Source organism: Chiloscyllium plagiosum, unplaced genomic scaffold (genome assembly GCF_037043375.1).
Source record: "Chiloscyllium plagiosum isolate Xiang-an unplaced genomic scaffold, Cpla_swu_hap1 HiC_scaffold_23, whole genome shotgun sequence".
NCBI classification, from domain to species: domain Eukaryota; kingdom Metazoa; phylum Chordata; class Chondrichthyes; order Orectolobiformes; family Hemiscylliidae; genus Chiloscyllium; species Chiloscyllium plagiosum.
The window spans coordinates 28,080,773-28,105,738 of NW_028270161.1; the positions used below are offsets into that span (position 1 = coordinate 28,080,773).

At 44.8% G+C, this 24,966-nt stretch overlaps 1 protein-coding gene across 3 annotated transcripts in view; it reads right to left on the reverse strand.

The window, feature by feature from the left end:
* Positions 1–24,966, reverse strand: part of fam185a (family with sequence similarity 185 member A) — a 93,027-nt gene that overhangs the window by 61,550 nt on the left and 6,511 nt on the right. For all 3 annotated transcript variants that reach the window (XM_043713826.2, XM_043713830.2, XM_087999508.1), the window contains exons 3-4: positions 17,026–17,118; positions 9,033–9,171 (exon numbers count right to left, since the gene is read on the reverse strand). In XM_043713826.2, coding sequence (XP_043569761.1) covers positions 9,033–9,171; positions 17,026–17,118 — 232 coding nt within the window. The remainder of the gene's footprint in view (positions 1–9,032; positions 9,172–17,025; positions 17,119–24,966) is intronic.

Sequence of the window (24,966 nt, forward strand, 5' to 3'; positions counted from 1 at the left end):
GGGGTGTTGAAGCATCAAACCTCAACTGCTTTGGAGGGCCCTGCAGTACTCACTCAAAAATGAGTGAGCATCTCATTTTTGTTAACTTGTTAAATTCTCCACATTCTGTCTGTCTGTTTGTGGTTGACCACTGGCCACCTGCTAATGGGTTTCACCTTTACAATAACAGTGTCAATTGTAGCAACTATAACAGAGGTATGAACATTTGCATCGGTGAAGCTTTGATTTGTGGGGACAAATTGAAGGCGGCTGTTTTTATCTGAATTTGGCCAATTCCTGTAATAACTTGCATCACTCTGGCTGCTAACAGGTGGCTATGGAGAGGTGTCAGTAAGGCTCAGTCACTAAAGTCTGTGAATTCATTGTGTACATTTAAACACTTTGAGCCCAAAACTCAAGGTTCCAATCTTATCTGCCCTGGAGGTGTGTTACAGCGTGTCCAAACAGGCACATTACTGGTTCTCATTACCTACCACAGGTACAGTTAACGAGTTAACCAAAAGCCCACTGGTTTCAAGGGAAAGAAAGCAGAGGAAGTAAAGGAGGTAACCTACCATTTATGACTGGAATGGGAATGTATCATTTGACTCCAGTTCCCAGGAATAAAACTCTAGACTGCCATTGCTCAAGCATGCCAGTCCTCATAGTCCGTTAAAGAGGGACAATCAGAATTCTCATGGCTAGAATCCTGCTGAAGCCTGCTGACACTCAGCAATACATTCAGCAGAGATATATGCCACAATCATTACAATTAGGAAGCAGCAATAGGTTTTCCTGCATCACCTTGAACAGATTCAGATTATTAATCCATTGTGATCGAGGGGCTGTTCAAATTTACCCCATTATGTTTAAATTAGCAAAGAACAAAGAACCACATTTCCTATTACAGCTTGCTTTGATTTACTGCATAAACGATTCAATATGTAATTCTAGTCTCTAGTGATTTCCTAACAGTAGTGGTCAAACTGCATTTTTCCAAACTGATTACATTCTTGTTCACCCATGGTCATAGCCATGTGGTGGAAAAAAAAACATCTGACACACACACTGGAATATATTTCTTCTCAATTTTACAGCATCTGTGATAATGCTTAAAAACAGGTATTAAGACTGAACTCACTGGAACCACGGGCCCTGATAACATCATAGATTATTCATCACACTGAAGATTTGTATTCCAGAAATAGTTATATCCCTAGCCAAGTTGATAGAGTATAGCTATAATACAAATATCTAACTGGCTATCTGGAAAACCTCCCCAGGTATGTCCTCCTCATAAAAAAAAAGACAAATCCAATCTGACAATAACTCCCACACCACTCAATTCTCAGCAAAAACATTTTAGAAAATGCTATAACTCTGGTTATACCAGGATTCAGCTCCTGACCAGACACAGTTTTGGTCTAAACATGGACAAAAGTGCTGAATTCTAGAGGCAAACAGACAGTGAGTGCCCTTGACATCAAAGGCAGCATAAAGCAACTTCAATAAATGGGAAATTGGGATAAACCCGACTGCTAATACAAAATAAACTGGCTTGTCATCAGCCAATCATCTTAGGCACAGAACATCACTACAAGTTACTTAGGGTGGTATCCTAGGATCAACCATTGCAAAAAAAAAAAGAGGTTCATCAATAATCTTCCTTCCATCATAAGATCAGAAATGGTGTTGTTTGCACAGTGTAATAACCACCTAGAAAAACAAGGGTAGCAGGTAACAGGAATACCATCACCTGCAAGTTCTTCTCCAAGTTACAAACCATTCTGACTTGGAACAATAGTCACCATTCTTTTATTGCTACGGAGTTAAAATTTGGGAAATCTGCCCAAAGCACTGTGGTCATATCTACACCAAAAATAAAAGCAATGGTTCAAGGTGGCAGTTCACCACCACCTTCTTAAATGGCAATTACAGAAGGGCAATAAATGCTCATTTTGCCAGGAATGTCCATATCCAATAAATGATTAATTAAAAAATAAATTTTTGGCAGCAATAAAACTTTCACTAATGAATTCCAAGAAATCTCAAGTACAGTTAGTTTTTGACACACGTAGAACTATAAGGGATGAAAAATGTGATGAGAAGGTAGTTCTAATGTATTGATAAATATATTATTTTAAAAAGCTGACATCCAGAAATAAGGAAACTGTGCATCAGTGATTATGTGCAATTATGATTATGAAAAAAGATAGCAAGTAAAGAAGAACTAAATAGTTAACATAACCTAGTGGGTCAAAGGGCTGAGGAGTGGTAGATGGAGTTTAATTTAGATAAATGAGAGGTGCGGTATTTTATAAAGGCAAATCAGAGCAGGACTTATACACTTAATGGTAAGGTCCTGGGGAGTGTTGCTGAACAAAGAGACCGTGGAGTCACAGGTAGATAGGATAGTGAAGGCGGCATTTGGTATGCTTTCCTTCATTGATATATACTCCATTGAATACAGAAGTTGGGAGGGCATGTTGCGGCTGTACAGGACATTGGTCAGGCTGACTTTGGAATATTGCATGCAATTTTGGTCTCCTTCCTATTGGAAGAACGTTGTGAAACTTGAAAGGGTTCAGAAAAGATTTACAAGGATGTTGCCGGGGTTGGAGGGTTTGAGCTATAGGGAGAGGCTGAATAGGCTGGGGCTGTTTTCCCTGGAGCATTGGAGGCTGAGGGGTGACCTTATGGATTGCTGGAACAGCACAGCAGGTCAGGCAGCATCCAGGGAACAGGAGATTCGACGTTTCGGGCACAGGCCCTTCTTCAGGAATGAGCAGAGAGTGTTCAGCAGGAGAAGATAAAAGGTAGGGAGGAGGGACTTGGAGGAGGGGCGTTGGAAATGTGATAGGTGGAAAGAGGTCAAGGTGAGGGTGATAGGTCGGAGTAGGATGGAGGCGGAGAGGTCAAGAAGACGACTGCAGGTCAGGAAGGCGGTGCCGGGCTGGAGGGATTCGGCTGAGACAAGGTGGGGGGAGGGGGGATGAAGAAACTGGTGAAGTCCAAGTTCATCCCCTGTGGTTGGAGGGTTCCCAGTCGGAAGATAAGACGCTCCTCCTCCGACCGTCGCGTTGTTGTGGTTTGGCGGTGGATGAGTCCAATGACCTGCATATCCTCGGTGGAGTGGGAGGGGGAGTTGAAATGCTGTGCTACAGGGTGGTTGGGTTGGTTCGTCCGGGTGGCCCAGAGGTGCTCTCTGAATCGCTCCGCAAGTAGGCGGCCTGTCTCCCCAATATAGAGGAGGCCACACCGGCTGCAGCGGATGCAGTAGATGATGTGGGTGGAGGTGCAGGTGAATCTGTGGCGGATATGGAAGTTTCCTTTGGGGCCTTGGAGAGAAGTGAGGGGGGAGGTGTGGGCGCAAGTGTTGCCCCTCCTGCGGTTGCAAGGGAAGGTGCCGGGAGTGGAGGTTGGGTCGGTGGGGGGTGTGGATCTGACAAGGGAGTCGCGGAGGGAGTGGTCTCTACGGAAAGCTGATAGGGGAGGGGAGGGGAGGGAAATATATCCTTGGTGCTGGGGTCTGTTTGGAGGTGGCGGAAGTGACGGCGGATGATGCGCTGTACATGGAGATTGGTGGGGTAGTAGGTGAGGACCAGTGGGGTTCTGTCCTGGTGGCAGTTGGAGTGGCGGGGCTCAAGGGCGGAGGAGCGGGAAGTGGAGGAGATGCGGTGGAGGGCACCGTCGACCACGTCGGGGGGGAAATTGCGGTCCTTGAAGAAGGAGGCCACCTGTGTTGTACGTGTTTTGAACTGGTCCTCCTGGGAGCAGATGCGGCGGAGACGAAGGAATTGGGAGAATGGGATGGCGTTTTTACAGGGGGCAGGATGGGAGGAGGTGTAGTCCAGGTAGCTGTGGGAGTCGGTTGGTTTGTAGTAGATGTCAGTGTTGATTCGGTCGCCTGAGATAGAAACAGAAAGGTCTAGGAAGGGGAGGGAGGAGTCCGAGACTGTCCAGGTGAATTTGAGGTCGGGGTGGAAGGTGTTAGTGTAGTGGATGAACTGTTCAACCTCCTCGTGGGAGCACGAGGTAGCGCCGATACAGTCATCTATGTAGCGAAGGAAAAGATGGGGGGTGGGGCCAGTGTAGTTGCGGAAGATGGATTGTTCCACATACCCTACGAAGAGGCAGGCATAGCTGGGGCCCATGCGGGTGCCCATGGCTACTCCTTTTGTTTGGAGAAAGTGGGAGGATTGGAAAGAAAAGTTGTTCAGGGTGAGGACCAGTTCGGTCAGTCGAAGGAGGGTGTCGGTGGAAGGGTACTGGGTGGTACGGCGGGAAAGGAAGAAGCGGAGTGCTTTGAGTCCTTCGTGATGGGGGATGGAGGTGTACAGGGACTGGATGTCCATGGTGAAGATGAGGCGTTGGGGACCGGGGAAGCGGAAATCCTGGAGGAGGTGGAGGGCGTGGGTGGTGTCACGAACGTAGGTGGGGAGTTCTTGGACTAATGGGGACAGGACCGTGTCGAGGTATGCCGAGATGAGTTCGGTTGGGCAGGAGCAGGCTGAGACGATGGGTCATCCGGGGCAGTCAGGTTTGTGGATTTTGGGCAGGAGGTAGAAACGGGCGGTGCGGGGTTGTGGGACTATGAGGTTGGAGGCGGTGGATGGGAGGTCCCCTGAGGTGATGAGGTTATGGATGGTCTGGGAGATGATGGTTTGGTGGTGGGGGGTGGGGTCATGGTCAAGGGGACGGTAGGAGGAGGTATCTGCGAGCTGTCCACTCCCTCCGTTCCAACCCCAACCTCACCATCAAACCAGCTGACAAGGGAGGCGCAGTAGTAGTTTGGCGCACTGACCTTTACACCGCTGAGGCCAAACGCCAGCTCGCAGATACCTCCTCCTACCGTCCCCTTGACCATGACCCCACCCCCCACCACCAAACCATCATCTCCCAGACCATCCATAACCTCATCACCTCAGGGGACCTCCCATCCACCGCCTCCAACCTCATAGTCCCACAACCCCGCACCGCCCGTTTCTACCTCCTGCCCAAAATCCACAAACCTGACTGCCCCGGACGACCCATCGTCTCAGCCTGCTCCTGCCCAACCGAACTCATCTCGGCATACCTCGACACGGTCCTGTCCCCATTAGTCCAAGAACTCCCCACCTACGTTCGTGACACCACCCACGCCCTCCAACTCCTCCAGGATTTCCGCTTCTCCGGTCCCCAACGCCTCATCTTCACCATGGACATCCAGTCCCTGTACACCTCCATCCCCCATCACGAAGGACTCAAAGCACTCCGCTTCTTCCTTTCCCGCCGTACCACCCAGTACCCTTCCACCGACACCCTCCTTCGACTGACCGAACTGGTCCTCACCCTGAACAACTTTTCTTTCCAATCCTCCCACTTTCTCCAAACAAAAGGAGTAGCTATGGGCACCCGCATGGGCCCCAGCTATGCCTGCCTCTTCGTAGGGTATGTGGAACAATCCATCTTCCGCAACTACACTGGCCCCACCCCCCATCTTTTCCTTCGCTACATAGATGACTGTATCGGCGCTACCTCGTGCTCCCACGAGGAGGTTGAACAGTTCATCCACTACACTAACACCTTCCACCCCGACCTCAAATTCACCTGGACAGTCTCGGACTCCTCCCTCCCCTTCCTAGACCTTTCTGTTTCTATCTCAGGCGACCGAATCAACACGGACATCTACTACAAACCAACCGACTCCCACAGCTACCTGGACTACACCTCCTCCCATCCTGCCCCCTGTAAAAACACCATCCCATTCTCCCAATTCCTTCGTCTCCGCCGCATCTGCTCCCAGGAGGACCAGTTCAAAACACGTACAACACAGATGGCCTCCTTCTTCAAGGACCGCAATTTCCCCCCTGACGTGGTCGACGGTGCCCTCCACCGCATCTCCTCCACTTCCCGCTCCTCCGCCCTTGAGCCCCACCCCTCCAACCGCCACCAGGACAGAACCCCACTGGTCCTCACCTACCACCCCACCAATCTCCATGTACAGCGCATCATCCGCCGTCACTTCCGCCACCTCCAAACAGACCCCAGCACCAAGGATATATTCCCCTCCCCTCCCCTATCAGCTTTCCGTAGAGACCACTCCCTCCGCGACTCCCTTGTCAGATCCACACCCCCCACCGACCCAACCTCCACTCCCGGCACCTTCCCTTGCAACCGCAGGAGGGGCAACACTTGCGCCCACACCTCCCCCCTCACTTCTCTCCAAGGCCCCAAAGGAAACTTCCATATCCGCCACAGATTCACCTGCACCTCCACCCACATCATCTACTGCATCCGCTGCAGCCGGTGTGGCCTCCTCTATATTGGGGAGACAGGCCGCGTACTTGCGGAGCGATTCAGAGAGCACCTCTGGGCCACCCGGACGAACCAACCCAACCACCCTGTAGCACAGCATTTCAACTTCCCCTCCCACTCCACCGAGGATATGCAGGTCATTGGACTCATCCACCGCCAAACCACAACAACGCGACGGTCGGAGGAGGAGCGTCTTATCTTCCGACTGGGAACCCTCCAACCACAGGGGATGAACTTGGACTTCACCAGTTTCTTCATCCCCCCTCCCCCCACCTTGTCTCAGCCGAATCCCTCCAGCCCGGCACCGCCTTCCTGACCTGCAGTCTTCTTCTTGACCTCTCCGCCTCCATCCTACTCCGACCTATCACCCTCACCTTGACCTCTTTCCACCTATCACATTTCCAACGCCCCTCCTCCAAGTCCCTCCTCCCTATCTTTTATCTTCTCCTGCTGAACACTCTCTGCTCATTCCTGAAGAAGGGCCTGTGCCCGAAACGTCGAATCTCCTGTTCCCTGGATGCTGCCTGACCTGCTGTGCTGTTCCAGCAATAAAGTTTCAGCCCGTGACCTTTTGGAGGTTTATAAAATCAAGAGCATTGATAGGGTAAGTGGACAACGTCTTTTTCCTGGGTAGGAGAGTCCAGAATTAGAGGGCATAGTTTTAGGGTGAGAGGGGAAAAGTTTAAAAGGGACCAAAGGGGAATCTTTTTTACGCAGAGAGTGGTGCGTGTATGGAATGAGCTGCCAGAGAAAATGGTGGAGGCTGGTATAATTACAATATTTAAAAGGCATCAGGATGTGTATATGAATAGGATGGGTTTAGAGAGATATGGGCCAAGTGCTGGCAAATGGGACTAGATTAGGTTTGGATATCTGGTCAGCATGGACGAGTTGGACCGAAGGGGCTCTTTCTTAGCTGTACATCTCTTATGACTATTTCTCCTATGGGCTCAGATGATGTAAGGTTACTGTTCACCCATCGCTTAGGAGCATTTGTATCCTTTGAGGAAAAACTAGGAGGAGTGGGCCATTCAGCCCCTATGATCTTCTTCACCATTCTATATGATGGCTGATCAATGACCACAAAGCTTTTCTGGTGATATCCCCATTATCCTTGGTATAATTAGTAACTAGAAATCTATCAATCTTGGTGTTGGAACATACTTGATAACTGAAATTCCTAGAGCAGGTAACTCCAAAAGATTCACTATCCTCTGAATGAAGAAGTTCCTCCTAATCTCAAAATGGCTTGCCCCTTTTTCTGAGACTGTCTTCTAGTTCTAGACTCTTGACCTTTGACCGTCACATCCCCATCATCAGATATGGGAATCATCCTTTCCACATCTGCACAGTCTATCCTTTTAAGAATTTTTCAGATCACTTTTCACTCCTAACTTTCAACTATGTCTTTATAGAACAGTCATGCAACCTAAGGAATTAGTCTGGTGCACTTCAACTCCACTCTCGCAATCATAGCCTTATTCTTTAATTTTACAAGGGGACCAAAAGTACACAAGTTCCTGATACTATTTCACTAAGGTTCTAAAGCAAATTATGTGTAACCTGCTTCTACAGAAGCAGAGCATACTGTGATAAATGACACTGCTGACATCAAATCTATCTCCTGACTTGGGATAGTGCTATCCATAGTTAGGAAGACACAGTCTGTGCAGGAGCTGTTCAATAGAAGAGATAGGTGCCAGCTGTCTGAGGCAGCTATGCTTTTGTACCAGTGCTACCCAATGTGTAAACTGCAACATGAAGGGTACCCAAAGGAAAAACAGCAAGAATTAAGGAATTTAAAAGGTACTAAGAAGAGAGTTGTGAGCTATCACAGCATACTACATTGTCCCTCCTGATGTGGTCAATGACTTCCTTGCAACACTGAAGTCACATCTTCTAAAAATTCTAATTTAATGTTTTTCACTTAACAGAATCCCTTCTGAGCTGCACTTCCTACATGAAGATTTAAATAAATTATTAAAACAGAAGGGTAATCTTTCTCCCCACAGCACAGCTTAATATCGCAGGCAATTTTATTCATAACTGGCATGAAATGAATAGTTTCTTAAGTATTTCAAACAAATTGGCCAAACAGCAACAATGATCAAATTTTGGCTGTACAGTTTATATGACCATATGAATTCTAATCATAAAAAAAACATTGGGTTTGATAGAACTCACATTATGGATATGAATTTTGTATCCTATTGCACGATGAAATTCATACTTCAGATTGGAGCAATTATAGCAAAACAGGTAGCCATCGGAATACAAGTGCCCTGATTGGACCAGATTAACAGCCCCAATCAGGGAGCCCTGGCTGGCAGCTAAGAACAGAAGTGTCATACATTCTGTTCACTTTGAGGGCTGGCTTGGAGGGAGCTGAATCAGTGAAAAGGACTCTCCACATGTAAATAAAAAAAAAGTGACATGGTAACAGGATACCAACCTCTGATCTAATTTCATAGATCACAGTTAATTGGTAATTGTTAATAATTCCAAAACAGAACCATTGTTCCACAGCTGGGACGCATATGCTTTATCTTAAAAGACACAGCAGCCTGCTAATTAAGTTTATGATTTAGGGAAGTCCCCATTTTGGCCTCTTCTTGGAAACTGCAGTTTCCAACTTTTATTTATTAAAGACCAAAATAATTATTTGTTCATTTCCATCTATGAAATTGTATACTACAAAGCTACTTCAGTCTTGGCTGCTGGTAACAACATCAGGGCTTAATATACAAAATGCTTACCATGAATGTTTCCAAGTTCAATATTGCCATTAGAAGAGGATAGATTTGAAGATTCAGCATAAATATACTTTGTTTTCAGTGTGCCATCAGTGGTGGAAATATTCATGCTTGTTCCTTGCAGTTTTTCAATTTCTACAATCTGAAGAAAACACAAAAGGTTTGATTAGGTGCAAATGTTATTCACGAGAAAGACAACTATTCCTCTCATAAGTAACAGCACGCTTTATTTGGGTCTTCGTTCTATCAATATCATAATATCCATGTATTTATGCAATGGCAGGATAGGAACATAATGCATTTTCCCAAGGCTACTGTAATGCAATGGCAGTGCCCCATGTCTCGACCAGGAAATCTGAATTCAAAGTGTCACCTGCTGTGTCATACATCTCTCAACAGGTTGATTAGCAAGTATGTCTAATGCACTTGTGCCCCACAGTGCTTTCATGTTTGTTATAGCTAGAAGACTAGAGCATAAGAATGCAGAAGTTACACTGCAGCTAGACAAAAATCCTCATTAGCCCCCACATGGAGTACAATGAGCAGATCTGGTCACCATACCTTAGGAAGCATATATGGGCCTTGGAGGGGGTAGAATGTAGGCTTACAAGAATGAGCCATGGACTTCAGGGGCTATGATATGAAGAGAGATTATACAAATTGGGCCTGTTTGCTCTAGGATTTAGAAAGTTAAGGAGTGATTTTTTTGAAATCTTCAAGATAAAGTTAAATCATGTCCAGTGGTTAGAGATTGTAGAACTGACAGAATTAGGGCCAGACCACTCAGAATACACAGCAGGTCAGGCAGCATCCGAGGAGCAGGAGAATCGATGTTTTGGGCATAAGCCCTTCATCAGGAATGAGGCTTGTGAGCTGGGGCTAAGAAATAAATGGGAGGGGGGTAGAGTTGGGGGAAAGGTAGCTGAGAAAGCGATAGGTGGATGAAGGTGAGGCAGAAGGTGATAGATCAGAGAGGAGAATGATGGACAGGTCCAGGCGGCAGTGCCAAGTTGGAGGCTTGGGACTGGGATAATGTGTGGGTGGTGGTGTGGGTGGGGGATTGGTGGTGGAGGAGGAGGAAATGAGGAAGCTGCTGAAATCTACATTTATCCCGTGTGGTTGCAGGGTGCCAAGGTGGAATGAGGCATTCATCCTCCAGGTGTCGGGTGGTAACATTTTGGTGGAGGACGTCCAGAACCTGCATGTCCTTGACAGAGTGGGAGGGGGTGCTGAAGTGTTCAGCCACAGGGCGGTAGGTTGGTGGCTGCAGGTGTCCCACAGACGTTCTCTGAAATGATCCGTAAGAAGGCGTTCTGTCTCCTGAATTTGGAGGAGACCACATCGGGTGCAACGGATGCAGTAGATGACATTGGTAGACATACAGGTAAATTTCTGATGGATGTGGAAGGATCCCTTGGGGCCTTGGATGGAAGTGAGGGGAGTGGTGTGGGCAGATGGGCCGCGTGACGAGGGAGTCGCAGAGGGAATGTTCTCTCTGGAACGCTGATAGGATTGGGAGGAAATATATCTTTGGTGATGGGGTCCATCTGGAGGTGGCCTAAGTAGTGGAGAATGATGCGATGTATGTGGAGGTTGGTGGGGTGGAAGGGGAGGATCAGGGGAGTTCTGTCTTTGTTGCGCTGGGAGGAGTGGGGCTCAAGGTCAGTGGTGCGTAAAGTGAAGGAGATAAACTGGAGGGCATCGTCAACCATGTGGGAAGGGAAGTTGCGATCATGGAAGGAGGAGGCCATCTGGGATTTTCTGAGGTGGAATTGGTTATCCTGGGAACAGATGCAGGGGAGGCAGAGGAACTGGGAATAAAGGATTGGTGTTTTTACAGGAGGTAAGGTGGAAGGAGGTGTAGTCTAGGTAGCTGTGGGAGTTGGTAGGCTTGTAGTAGATGTCTGTGGTTAGTCGGTCGCCGGAGACGGTGATGTAGAGGTCCAGGAAGGGGAGGGAGGTGTCCGGGATGGTCCAGGTGAATTGGAGATCGGGGTGGAAGTTGTTGGTAAAATTGATGAACTGTTCAACCTTCTCGTGGGAGCATGAGGCGGTGCCGATACAGTCATTGATGTAGCAGAGGAAAAGGTGGGAGGTGGTACCGGTGTAACTGCGGAAGATGGATTGTTCCACATATCCGACAAACAGGCAGGCATAGCTGGGTCCCATGTGGGTGCCCATGGTGCCTTTGGTTTGGAGAAATTGGGAGGATTGGAAAGAGAAGTTGTAGAGGACGAGGACCAGTTCAGCCAGGCGGATGAGAGTGTCGGTGGAAAGGTTCTGGTTGGAACGGTGGGAGAGGAAAAAATGGAGGGATTGGAGACGTTCATCATGGCGGATCGATGGGTACAGGGACTGGCGTTGGGGGCCAGGGAAATGGAAATCTTGGAGGAGGTGAAAGGCATGAGCGGTGTCACGAACATAGCTGGGGAGTTCCTGGACTAAGGGGGACAGGATGGTGTGACGGTAGGAAGAGATGAGTTCAGTGGGACAGGTGCAGGTTGAGACAATGGGTTGACCGAGGAAGTCAGGTTTGTGAACCTTCAGTAGGAGGTAGAATCAGGCAATGCGGGTTTCACGGACAATGAGGTTGGAGGATGTGGGTGGGAGATCCCCAGAGGTGATGTTGTTGTGGATGGTCTGGAGACGATGGTTTGGTGATGGGACATAGTGTCATGATCAAGGGGGCAGTAAGAGGAAGTGTCTGCGAGTTGGCGCCTGGCTTCAGTGGTGTTGAGGTCAGTGTGCCATACTACAACTCCGCCTCTCCCCTCCCCTTGTCTGAGAGTTTGATGGTGAGGTTGGGGTTGGAGCAGAGGGAGTGAAGGGCTGCGAGTTGTGAGAATGGGAGGTTGGAGTGGTGAAGGGGTGGACAGATTAACGCGGTTGATGTACGGTGACAGTTTGAAATGAAGAGGTCAAGGGTGGGTGATAGGCTGGTACGGGGTGTCCAGGTGGATGGGATGTGTTGCAGGCAGGAGAAGGGGTCCTTGGTGGGTGGACAGGTGTCCTGGTTGAAAAACTGGGCCTGGAGGCAGAGGCAGCAGAAGAAACTTATAAGGTTGCAGTGTGCGTCAAACTCATTAATTTGGAAGCGTATAATGATAAAGGTGAGGCCTTTGCTGAGAACTAAACGTTTGTCCTCAGTGAGGGAGAGGTCTCAGCGAATGATGAGCACACAGCAGGGATGGGAGCTAGGACCTGGAGGTGGGAGCAGAGACAGTTGCTTGAGAGGGTGTGATTATAGGGTCATCTCCTTCCTCAGTGCCTGCCTACAGAACCATCTGATCACACATGGACACGGAGAGAGTGCGACGGAAATGGAGAGAGGGTGCGCACATGTGCGGGGGACATGGAGAGGGCACTGCATGCAGGGGACACGGACAGGGCGAGCGCGCACAGGACACGGACGGGGCAAGCATGCACGAGGTAGGCAGAGAGGGGGGAGGGGGCAGAGAGAGAGACGCAGAGTGATGATGAAACACAGGCAAGGGAGGTTAGAGCGAGGCAGAGGGTTGGAAGGGCAGGAGGTGAGGGGCAGAGGGTTGGAAGGGCAGGAGGTGAGGATCAGAAGGTTGGGGGGGAGAGCTTGAGGAGCAGAGAGGGAAGAAGCAGAGGGTGAAGGAGCAGACAGTGGGGCGAGGCTTGTGAGAGGGACAAGGGGCAGAGAGAAGGAAAAGAGGGAGCGACTGACCCCCTTTCTGCCCCTCTCTTTGCCCCTCTCTTTGTTATGTTTTGAGACTTGAGCACACAATACCAGGTTGATATCCAGCGAAATCCAGGGAAATGTTACACAGCTGCCATCTTTTAGATAAGATGCTCAATAAAGGTCCTGCCAGTTTTCTAAAACGGGCAATGGATAATCCTCAAACATTATTCTGAAGAACAGCAAAACACTGTCCTGGCCAGTACTTTGCCTCAAAACATGGCACACACACAGAAATCAATCAGCTTATCTGGTCCTCTTCACATTGCTGTTTGAAGGAGTATGCTGCACACAAACTGGCTGCCACAATTCTTATGTTGCAGCAGTGACCACATTTTAAAAACTACTTCATTAGTTGTAAAACACTTTTGGATGACCCAGGGTCATGAAAAGTGCGACACAAAAACAAGTCTTCTGTAATGGTCAATGGGTGAATAGATTGAAGACTGTTTGCTAAAAAAAAGTTATTTGGATAACTATTAATTCTGTATTTAGTTAGTTCTATGCTCAAGTTGAAGCTAACTTTGGTGTTGCAACACTTTTTTTGTTATTCTTGGGCTAAACTTGTGGGAATATAAGAGGGTTCATGGGGCAAAATAAAACTGGTCATTAATGGGGAAAAAAAAACTACTTTTTTGCAATTGCATGGACAATCATTAGCAGTATGAACAGACCATCACTGAGTGAAGGAAAGGATATTATTTCTACATTACATTCCCAACATTTCAACTGGGAACATTAGCTGAACAATAATGCTTTGGAATATGCAAAGAGTTTTGCCACTGGTTAAATGCTCCATAGCTTTAACATCCTGCTTCAGCGTTTCCAGACCAGGAGGCAGGAACAGCAAAGGGAGTACACCAGCATGGATCAGAATGGTTGATCTAGACATTGGCCACAGGAATCACAGCATTTACACAAATGGAAAGAAGACTTGGAAAAGTTGCTCTCTTGTTTTCTCATACTTACTTCGTGGTGCTCCTATAGGATGAGGGGGCTGAAGTGAGGTGATGATTCTCAAGGACGGGTGGGAGATGGCAGCCTCTTAACTCAAGCAAGAGTGCTTGGAAGAGATAATTGGAAATCTGATCCCTCCATCCTGAGTATAACTGCACCAAGTAGATCAAGGACATCAGGAAGGCAGGCAAGGTGGGTGAATTGCATATTTAAGTTCTAAGCCCCATACCATTCTGTTTTACATAATTCCACTTTGCATCTCCAGTTGCTCTTTTTGCCATGCACCTCCTCGTATCTCCTCTGAACAACGACCACTCACATTCACCCTCACCTGAGCTGTCAACTCAATCACCTAGGACTTTTGTTTTTATTCCCTCTTCTATACATAATTTCTAACATTCACATTCCTGTTTTCTCTCTTTACAGAGAAAGTGTGCACAACTTTCAGGTAGAGGATACACAGGGATGGGGATGGGAGGTGGACATCCTCCTCAATGCTTATTGGAAGTACACATCCATCAGGTCCACTGTAAAGGAAATATTGTTTTGGGAGGTTGCAGATGTCAGCAACAATCTCTCATGAAAGCCTAAGCCTCCCAAGACACCAGTACTTAAACAGGCCCAGATAGCTACTCCTCAGCTTTAGGACAAACAGTTGGGCTGTCACCACCTTAGAACTAGCTCTCTATTTCTATTCTCTCTGCTTCATAAAAAGGCATTTTGTTTAGAAGGTTTTTTTGTGTTCCCTTGTTCCTTCGTGGTTCAGACCACAGCTGCACAGGTTCTTATTATACTGCAATGAAGGTCGATAGCAAAGGAGTTAGTACGAATGAGCGCATACTTCAAAACATTTGAAAAGTTACTCCAAAGAGTCAAAATTGACATTTCATGAAGTGATTTTAGTCTATCAGAAGTAACCTTATAAACACAAGGCTTCCACTGCGGCCAAACATAAGTTTAACAAATTCAGTTTTTAAGCATGTCAATTTCATTGAACTCTTTGCTGTGTTCTGAACTCATGCACCCTCATGAGATACAGACAGCTTGGAGAATCTATTTGCTGGCTGTTCAAACCAGATTGCAGTGTTAAAGTAAAACTTCATTACTTATTTGAATAATTTGCACAGCTGCTGCAAGGGGAAGCTCTGTTTGTTGTCAAACTTGGAAGTGGGCGGGATAATGTTGGTTCCTATTTTGATGCCATTTTTTGATGATGTAACATCCTGCTTCTCTTCCTTTGTGCATTTGTATTCTCAAATCTACTGTTCCTCTACCCATCTGGATTTTCATTTTCTAAGTGACATGAGAGTTATTTTATCTATCCAAAATATATTTTATTAGTCTACATACAATTTTATTGGCAGAATGGACATAAAATTGGCAACTTCATTAACGTCTTTGCGCAATTTTTGTAGTTCCCTAAGTGTTGTCCATCCTTACTTTGGTGATGCCTGTAAATTAAGAAATTTTGTTTGATTCAAAGTAACTGTTAGTTATGTTAATTGTGAACAATGACATTCCCAGCACTAGTTTTTGTGAACCCTATTTTCTACTACTTTGAACAGCCACCCTTCACTTATCGTCTCTGCTCCTTAGTCAACTATTCATTCTGTAATTGCCCTGATACTACATGCTCTCATTTCACCCATTATCCATCATATGATACTTTATTTAAGGCCTTTTGAACATTACCTCTGATCTCTGTTTTCTCTCTGCTACCTCTTCAAAGAATTCTTTTAAAAAATTGAAAAACAAGATATTTCTTTGAAATCCATGCTGACAGTTCATTATTATATTTTTGGTTTAGATGATTTTCTATTTTCTCCTTTCGTAGGGACTCAAATATTTTACCTACAGTTAGTTCTGAGCTGACTGGTCTATATTGCCCTGGACACAACATCTCTCATCTTAAACAAAGGCAATGTGGTCCAGATAGTCAGATCAGAATTGAAAAACCTATTTTTGATCCTGATCAGATTATAGTTACCAATTATGCTAAATGAGTTCTGTGATTGAAATTCCTGGACAGGGGCCTCCTGTTACAAATCGCTGTCCAAGATTCGACAAATAAAACAATGAGAAAAACTTCATAGAAATCACATGCCTTTATTTTGTCAGTGTCCCTGCTCTGGGAATTAAATGCCCAGCAGCGTAACCAGCTACTTTGACAGTCCCTGTGAAAGGTTCAGTGTGTAAGGTAAGTGACAGAGTAAGATGCAATGCTAGATACGGGAAACAGACTTTAAGGAGGTGTGGGTTGTCTTGGTCAGGACATAAAATTCCATGCAAGGACTGCCACAAACACTAAGTAGGACAAACAGGAAGAAAGTTAGCCACCAGCATACATGAACACCAGCTAGCCACAAAAAGACACGACCCCCTCTCCCTCGTAGCCCTACACACAGATGAAAAAAACCACCATTTCGATTGGGACAACACATCTATCCTGGGACAGGCTAAGCAAAGACATGCCAGAGAATTCCGAGAGGCCTGGCACTCCAACCACAAATGCCATAAACAAACACATAGATCTAGATGCCATCTATCAACCCCTCAGAAAACGAACAGGAAATGACATCACCACAAACCCCAGGAACCCCATCCAGGAGAAAGATATAAATAGAAAGCAGGAGACAACGGCTTCGCTTCACTTGGTGGTCGCCACTGTTGATGTTACCTAGCCAGGTAATGAAACGTCTGGATATCAAACCTACAGCTCAGCGAGCAAACCTACACACTACCTATGATTTTATTCTAAATGCCCATAATAGCAACATACCAACTTTTCACACATACAGAGGAACCTCGATTATCCGAATACCAGTTATCTGAATTTCGAATTATCCGAAGGGGATCATAAGATCCCAATAGAAACATTACATCAAAGAGCTGTTTCCACCCTGACTGCGTCTTTTGTTTACAGGTACAATGATTAAAAACAAACTCAGCTCACTGAAATGCTGCTGAGAATAGTCCTGGTCAGTCCAGGCACCTTCTCCAAGTGACTGACCTCCCGAACTCACCCTCCCCCCCCCGACTTTTCCTGGAGTCTACATAGAGGCGTGGGGAGGCAGATGAGGGTTGAGGGCAGGCGGGGTTCACATGCGGGTGTGCTGCTATCTACTCTCCTGAACGGGGAGCAGACTTTCCAGAAAACTCAGAGCCCCATAGGAAACCAATTAACCGAATAATCAATTATCTGAACTAAATAATGCCCTCCCACCTTGTTCGGATAATCGAAGTTCCTCTGTATATGAGGGGATTGTTTATCTTATAGTTCATGTGCATCACTAATCATTAAAGTTGCTAAATAAAATGGTTTCTTTAACTTACTCCTTTATCAGAGGTCTGTATGTCTACATTTCCATGGATTGTTCCTCGACAAATCACTTTCCCACCTTTGCTATGGACTTGGACTTTATGAGCCTGGAAAGCATACAAGACAAAAGCAGAAATTATGGATTCAACAATGAGCAAAGTCTTCAAAATTATAATATTTCCATACAATGTAGCAAACTGAATTTCATTTTAAAAAACCTTTCCACCCACATTGGGTTTTCTAAAGATTTATTGTTTGATCCTGATATCCTCAAGATTTATTAATTTGGAAAAATTGAAATTAAACATAATCTGAAAGTAACCTGCTGCAGCTATTTCACAACATAAAATGTCCAATGTCTTCTTAGTACAGCAATAGATTGGTTGGACTTTCTGGTCTATATCCCTGACATTATTTTGATTTGTTGCCTTTTGATAGTTCAGTCTGAAAACATTGAATTAAAAACATTTTAAAATCCTCTCAAAGAGAAAACTATTGACCAGGAAAAAGTAAAAGAATTATGCAAATATTTCAGACTTGAACCATAAAGCCTGTGATCATGAGACCCAGCATTGACATGAAGGGCCAAAATGGCCTCCTTCATTCTAAGTTTCCATGATTTCCCAAAGTATTAAATTCAGTGATGTCTGATCTGTTAGTGGAATTTGCAAGCGACTAGAAGTACAAGGTTGATTGACTGCAGCATTGCGTGAAAACATTTGAACAACAAAACATATTTGCCAAGATTCTGCTGAGGGCCAATAGGGCTAATGTGAAAAAAAAATTGACTTCAGGCAGCACATAACTTGGCAATTTTCTTTTAAGATATCGTTATGGAGGAGAAAAAAGTGCAAGAGGTGAGAAGAGATGTAAAAAGAGTACATTTGCAAGTTAAAAATGACAAAACGCAGCATTACACAGGCTGAGGAAGGGATACTGGTGAATTTAACAGCAGAAAAAGGATACTGGAGAAAATAATACGGAGCTATGATGGATGAAGCTTCAATGTTGGATGGTCACAGCCAAATATTGAGAAACAAAGCAGAAACTATATAGGTTAATAAAGAGCTTTCCAAAAGCTATTCAGCTATTAGACCTTTGGTTAAAACATACCACTCATTATTTGTGATAGGAAAGAGATTGATTCAAGGTAATTGTGACCTAGTAGTCATGTGAAAGTTATTGAAGTTAGTGAAAGAATGAAAAGTGCATAATGATTACATTTGTTAAGGACAGATCACAATCAACTAATCTGGATGAACTCTGTTAAAGCCTTCATGTGCATGATTGATGGGGACTGTATGGATGATTACAATATTGATCTGACCACTGCCAAACGGGAAGACATATTGCTGAAGCTTTTGATCTTGCATGCATCAGGGCAAATGCAAAAATGTGAAATTTCAAACAAAACATCATAGCAATTTATACTACAGAAGAAAAGAATGTCGCTGGTTTAGACATTGTCAAGGATAAAACAACCTGGAACCATAGGCTGTCCAAGCTCCCAGATAACTCAAAGAAGATGCAAAACATGAGCACGTTTCATTCGTTGACGGAGAACTGAATTCTGCGTAAGATGCATATGTAACTTCTAGCAATTAAACAAAGCTCATTATAGGATCAACTGATTATTTTAAATAGGTTGTTAGCAAGCTAGTAGCACATTCAGGGCTGTTCAGGAAGTGCTGCCCAAACACAGAAGCACTTGTTTTGTTATGAATGCATGAGCTCTGCCTATTGTACGTAATCAAAGGAATATGTGTTTAATTCAATTAGCCAATCACTGGGATTTATGGCCCGCTTGCCTGGCATCATGCCAGCACTGAAATTTACACATGCTGCTCAATTCTGTAGTACATAGAACATATTTTTACAGCATCCTGTTAAGGAAACTTTCACTTCAATAGCAAATGCATAGCACAAGAAAATAAAAATCACTCAGACTCACCATATTAATCTACAAACTAATTGAGTTCATTTAAAGTTACATTATCAAATGGCATAGTTTCCCATAATAGAGATAGGGATCCTGCTCAGAGCCACTGGGCTTCCTTTGGTTTAATTATATAATAATAAAAGGCAGAATTCAGAAGAATAAAGTGCAGTATGTGAGAATTCTTTAGATGATTTCACTACAACTGTAAAAAGGCAAGCAACACATTACACATTTTGTCCTTCCAAACCTTAACTATGTAAGATTATGGGGTAACATCTGTGACTAATGAAGATGGTTCCTGTGTAAGCAATTTAATAGAAGTGAGTCATTGAAAGATTAAAAATAGCATTCAATCTTTCCTGCCGTGCTTTGGTGACAAGACTTTAAGCCTTTAATGTACTGACAACATTGGTTAATGATAAATGCAGCCACAACCATTCACCTGAATATCTACTGATATATTGAAAAAATATTAAAAACATAAATTCCTGCATAAGATTGAAAGTCCCACCACCCATTAGCAATCTTAAAGTGACAATAACACTCAGGAAACACATGGCCGATAAAGTGTTTTTCCTCCATCTAATCAGGCCAGTTGTAGAACTGGCAGGGGGTCAGAAACACCAGCAGTCATAGTATTGTAATTTGCAGTTAAAACAAAATACAAAAAGCATGATTTAAGTTCCCCTGGGTGCTGCATGCTATAAATCACAAGCTAATCACCAAATTCAAATTGTGTCTGTTGTCACTTGTTTGTTAACTATTCCCCCTGGTGGTACATTTCTGTAATTGAGATTCTGCTTTGCTTAATAATATGAAGATTCCGAATATGAATGTTGTGCTGTAAAGTGTATTTTGTATTATTTTAATGTTCATTTCTTTTAGATTTTTAGGTTTTGAATGGTGTCACATGCAGTGTGTGTGCACCTGAAGGGGTGTCATGATTGACCTGTTGGTTTTCCTGTAGCCATGGTGACATTTTTTTTAAAATGTCAGACATAGATTAGGCAGAAACTAGGGAGATTTTTAAACGATTGAACAAAACAAACAGTTGTGCATTTCAGTTTAAGGTTCAGGGTGGTTTTATTTTCCTTTTTAATTAGATGAAGCAACAGTAGCGTGGGGAAAGAAAAACATTTTTACTTTAGGTTTGGGCAGCTTTAAAAAAAATCTTGGCTGAAGCTGGATGTGTTAAACAGTTGCTCCACAGAAAGGGAGGTACAATACTTTAGGATTATTGAGAGAATGATTCTTGGGTTGAGTTTCGTTTTTAAGTTGCAGATCGAAGTCAGTTACAACCCTGAAGGGTTATGTGAAGCTGACAAAGTCTAAGCTTGATCATACAAAGACTCCAGGAAGAGTCTATCAGCTCTTCCAGATAGAGATATGAAATCACAGTTAAATTAAGCCTTAAAGATGTGAAAGAGAAGGGAATCCTCTCTGGAGTGAGTAATGTAAAAGGGCTGTTCATGACATTAATAGAATTCCATTTCACCAGATGTTTTGAAATCTTCAAATATTTGTGTTGGGTATAAATAGTTGGTTTGTTCTATTTTATTTTCATTTCTTTTGTAATAATAAGCTTCTGTTTTCTTGTTAAATTCAAATTTGCATTATTATATTGTGGTTCAATAAAAGACTCTCATTAAAAATAGAATAAAACCACAATATGACCTATCAAGCCAGATTTCAGTACAGGATCGGACTTGCCCAGTAACATCAACTCAGATCGTTATTACTGGTGTTATTTTTAAATAAAAATCAACAGATAACTTATTTTATAGCTCACATTTGAAGTATTCATGACAAATTGGAACTTCTCTTCAAGATTTACAAGGAGGTGCTTCAAGTATCAAGTGCGCAATAATTTATATAATTTTTTTTTAAACTGTCTGTTATTCACTTTTACAAACACCTTGGGGTAAAATTATTTGCAGCACCACGCCAGCAATATAGACTGCAAATTATGCATAAATCTCACCATTCCTAAACGGTTTCAAACTTTTCTTATTTTCTAATAGGAACAAACAAACGCATGGGTAAATCAATGGAGGTTTAGCTAATGGCTCTTGCATAAAGGAGCTATACTTTTCTTTGTCAAGCACAAGCTTTGAATTTACTTAGACATAGGTCAATAATACACTGTTTCAGTACTTAAATACAAAAGTATTTATTTACAAAATCCATGTAAATGCTGCAGATTTCTTTTCCCTCTATTCACTTGTGAGATGTTGGTGGCACCGGCTGGACCAGCATTTTCTGCCCATCCAGAGATGCCCTACAGCAGGTGGCAGTGAACTGTCTTCTTGAACCATTGGAATCGATGTGCTGTAGGTTGACCCACAATGCCCTTCAAGAGGGAATTCCAGGATTTTGAACCAGCAAGATGAGATATTTGCAAGTCGGGATGGTGATTGGCTTGGAAGGGAACATGCGGACTGAGCTGTTGCCACATATCTGAAACAGGACGTGGGTTTGGAAGGTTTTAAGACTCTTTGGCAAATTTCTGCAATGCACCTTGTCGATTGTATAGTGTTACTACTGAGCGCAAGTGAAAAGATTGATGAGCACCACATCCACAGACAAACAAGTGGCTGCTTTGTTTTGCACGATGTCAAGCTTCCTCAGCACTGCTGAACCTGCAATAATCCAGGCAAGTGAGGAATATTCCGTCACATTCCTGACTGTGCCTTGTAGACCAAGGAGAAAAAGTGAGGATTGCAGATGCTGGAGATCAGAGGCAAGAGCGTGGTGCTGGAGATGCACAGCAGGTCAGGCAGCATCCGAGGAGCAGGAGAATCAAAGTTTTGGACAAAGGCCCTTCAGCAGGAATGAACCTGGTGAGCCAAGGGAGTGGAGAGATAATTAGGAGGTGAGTGGGGTTGGGGAGAAGATAGATGAGAGTGTGATAGGTGGATGAAGGTGAGGGCAATAGTGATAGGTCAAAGAGGAGGGTGGAGTGGATAGGTGGGAAGGACGATAGACAGGTAGGCCAGGTCATGAGGGCGGTATTGAGTTGGAAGGTTGGATCTGGGATTGGGGGGGGGGGGGGGGGGTTGGGAGAGAGAGGAAACTGGTGAAATCCACATTGATCCCATGTGGTTGGAGGGTCCCATGGCAGAAGATGAGGTGTTCTTCCTCCAGGCATCGGGTGGTTAGGGTTTAATGATGGAGGAGGCCCAGGATGTACATGTCCTTGGTGGAGTGGGAAGGAGTGTTGAAGTGTTCGGCCACGGGGTGATGGATTGGTTAGTGCAGGTATCCTGGAGAGGTTCTCTGAAGCATTCTGCAAGTAGGCGCCCCATCTCCCCAATGTAGATAGCACATCAGGAGTAACGAATACAGTAAATGACATGTGCAGAAGTGCAGGTAAAACGCTGATGGATGTGGAAGGCTCATTTGGGGGCCTTCGAGGGTCGTGAAGGGGGAGGTGTGGGCACAGGTTTTGGAATTAGACATGGACTGCTTCAGTATGTGATGAGCTGCAAATGGTGCTGAACAATTTTCAAATACCCCCAGTTCTGACTTATGATAGAAGGAAGGTCATTGATAAAGCAGCTGCAAATGGTTGGATCTAGGACATTACTCAATGAAACTCATGCTGAGTTGACTGACATCCAACAACCACAACCACTATGTGCTGCACTGGTCTCCAAGTAGGGAAGACTTTTCCCCAATTACTAGTGCTCCATGATACCACAGTAGGTCAAATACAGCCTCATTTCTTTTGCCCACATTTGAATCAAGGCTGCAATGAGGTCAGGAGCCAAGCGGTCCTAGTGAACCCAATCTGGGTATCAGTGATTAGGTGCCACTTGATAACACAATGGAAGACACCTTGCATCACTTCACTGAGGCAAAAGGTGATAATTGGTTAGATTATAGCTGCACAGGAATAGACAGGTGAAGATAGCAGCAAATTTTGAGTCAGAAATCTTTGGCACTATTGCCAAAATGTAGTCAGGGTCCATAGTCTTTGCAGTATCCAGTGGCTCCACCTGTTTATTTATATCATATTGGAGTGTATCAAGTTAGCTGAAGACTGGCATTTACCCAGACCTCTTGAGGAAGCGGAGATGGATTACCCACTAAGCACTTCTGGCTGATGTGCTGCACTCTCCCATCAATGGGTTGTTTGACTGGCCACCACTGTTCATGACTAGATACAGTAGGAGTGTAGAACTTGGATCTGATCTGTTAATTCTAGGATCACTTAGCTCTATCAGGCACTTGCTGTTTTAGCGCTTTGACATGCAGGTAGTTTTACAGCATCACCAGGATGGCACCTCCATTAGGTATGCTGAAGAGGTTGAGAGATTGTAAAGGAGGGAGGGCAGTAGGGAATTGGAGAGACAGTTCTTCCTAGCTCCTCAGTACTCCTGGAAAAAAGGGAAGCAAAAACTATAACTACCCCATAGCAATGAAACAGTGGGGAACCCCAGAAAACTGCTCTTCCTGATCCTAAAACCCACCAACACAGTCTCCTGCGCAACTGGACTGGGCAGAGATTAAGTGGCATGGCCACTGAGTTCATGTCCATGCCAAACACCTAGAATGCCCTAAAGAGCTGCGTAACCTTGATGGGGAATGCAGTGGCAACACCCAAACTGATGGGATCCTAGGTGGTTGAACAGAGCCTTTGTTCCCTCCCAGATCTTTGTTTTGGTACCGCCACCCTAAAATCGGGATTTTTTCCCCATCATGGAGGGTGACCCAGTGCCAGAAGCAGAGCAAGATTCCGACCTGCTGCCATCCAGTGGCCCCAACATTTCAGGTGAAACTTCAGAGCTTAGAGCAGTGAATACTACTCTGTTGACACCTCCTGAAGGTTATGGTGGGAAGTGGTCTTCTGACAGCAGCACATGTAGAGGTCCAGAAAGAGGCAGAAATCCATGATCGACAAACTGGAAAGGGATGCTCGACCCAGAGTCACATCTCAGACAGCTAGATGAGGACTCAGCCTTGTGGGAGGCATCCAAAAAGAAGGACATGCTCCAAGACCTGCATCACACTGGGTCTTAGAGCACAAGGATCCTCAAGGATCTAGACCACAACGTCCCCTTCTGCTACTCACTGAAGAAAAGCGTGGGGTCTACCAGCAACTCCTTGTGCAGCTGGCCAATGACGGATCTCACATCTCAGATCAAGAGGCACCAAAGCCCAAGTAAGGGACTTCTGCTTTCTCTCCTGGATCCATCCAGCAAGGAAACTAACAAAGTTCTATGGGAGGATCAGTTGTTGGTCAACTCACAGACTTCCATAGGGCTCACTGCATTCTTATCCTGAAGGAGCTGACTGCCACTCTTGACTGGCTCTCCAGGTGTATTGCGATCAGAGAGATGCCTCTTTCTCGGTACAGAACTATCATTACTCTGTTGCCCAAGGGGATGTCTCTATTTGCTAAAAAACTGATATCTGGTTGTCGCCCTGTTTCCTCCCCTCAGTCGAAGCAAAACGCTCAGAGACACAGTAGTTTCACCTCCTTCATCTTTATTCTGGGCCCTGGAGGGAGAGAGAACGATCGCCCATGTGCACAGGGACATGAGTTCTTGGTCTTCTCTGGAACAGCAATTTCTTAAGTGAATTATATAGTCATTTTACAGGGAGAAGCATCCAGATAAGAGAACATACATATTGATTGTGTGACCGTTAGAATCAGGGAGTGTCAACAGCAAAGATTAAGCCATCTGGTGTTACACAATTAATGTTCTTAACCTTAACTGGCTTCACATAATGAATACTTTTCACCTTGTTAAACTAACCTTATATACTGAAAGCTTCCAATATTGTTAAATGGCTCTATATAATGAATGCTTTTCCACCTTGTTAACCCATTACCATTGCCTCCAGCACCCCATTGTTAACTGCAAGTTCTTATCTGACCGGAGTCATGCTTAGCTGAACTGCTGTCTCACAAAACTCAAAACTTAAAGTCTTTCCTTATCTGATCATACCCGATACACCTTCTCACAGTCTTCCTCCTTAGCACGTATGACAGGTGCTTTCTCCTTGCCTT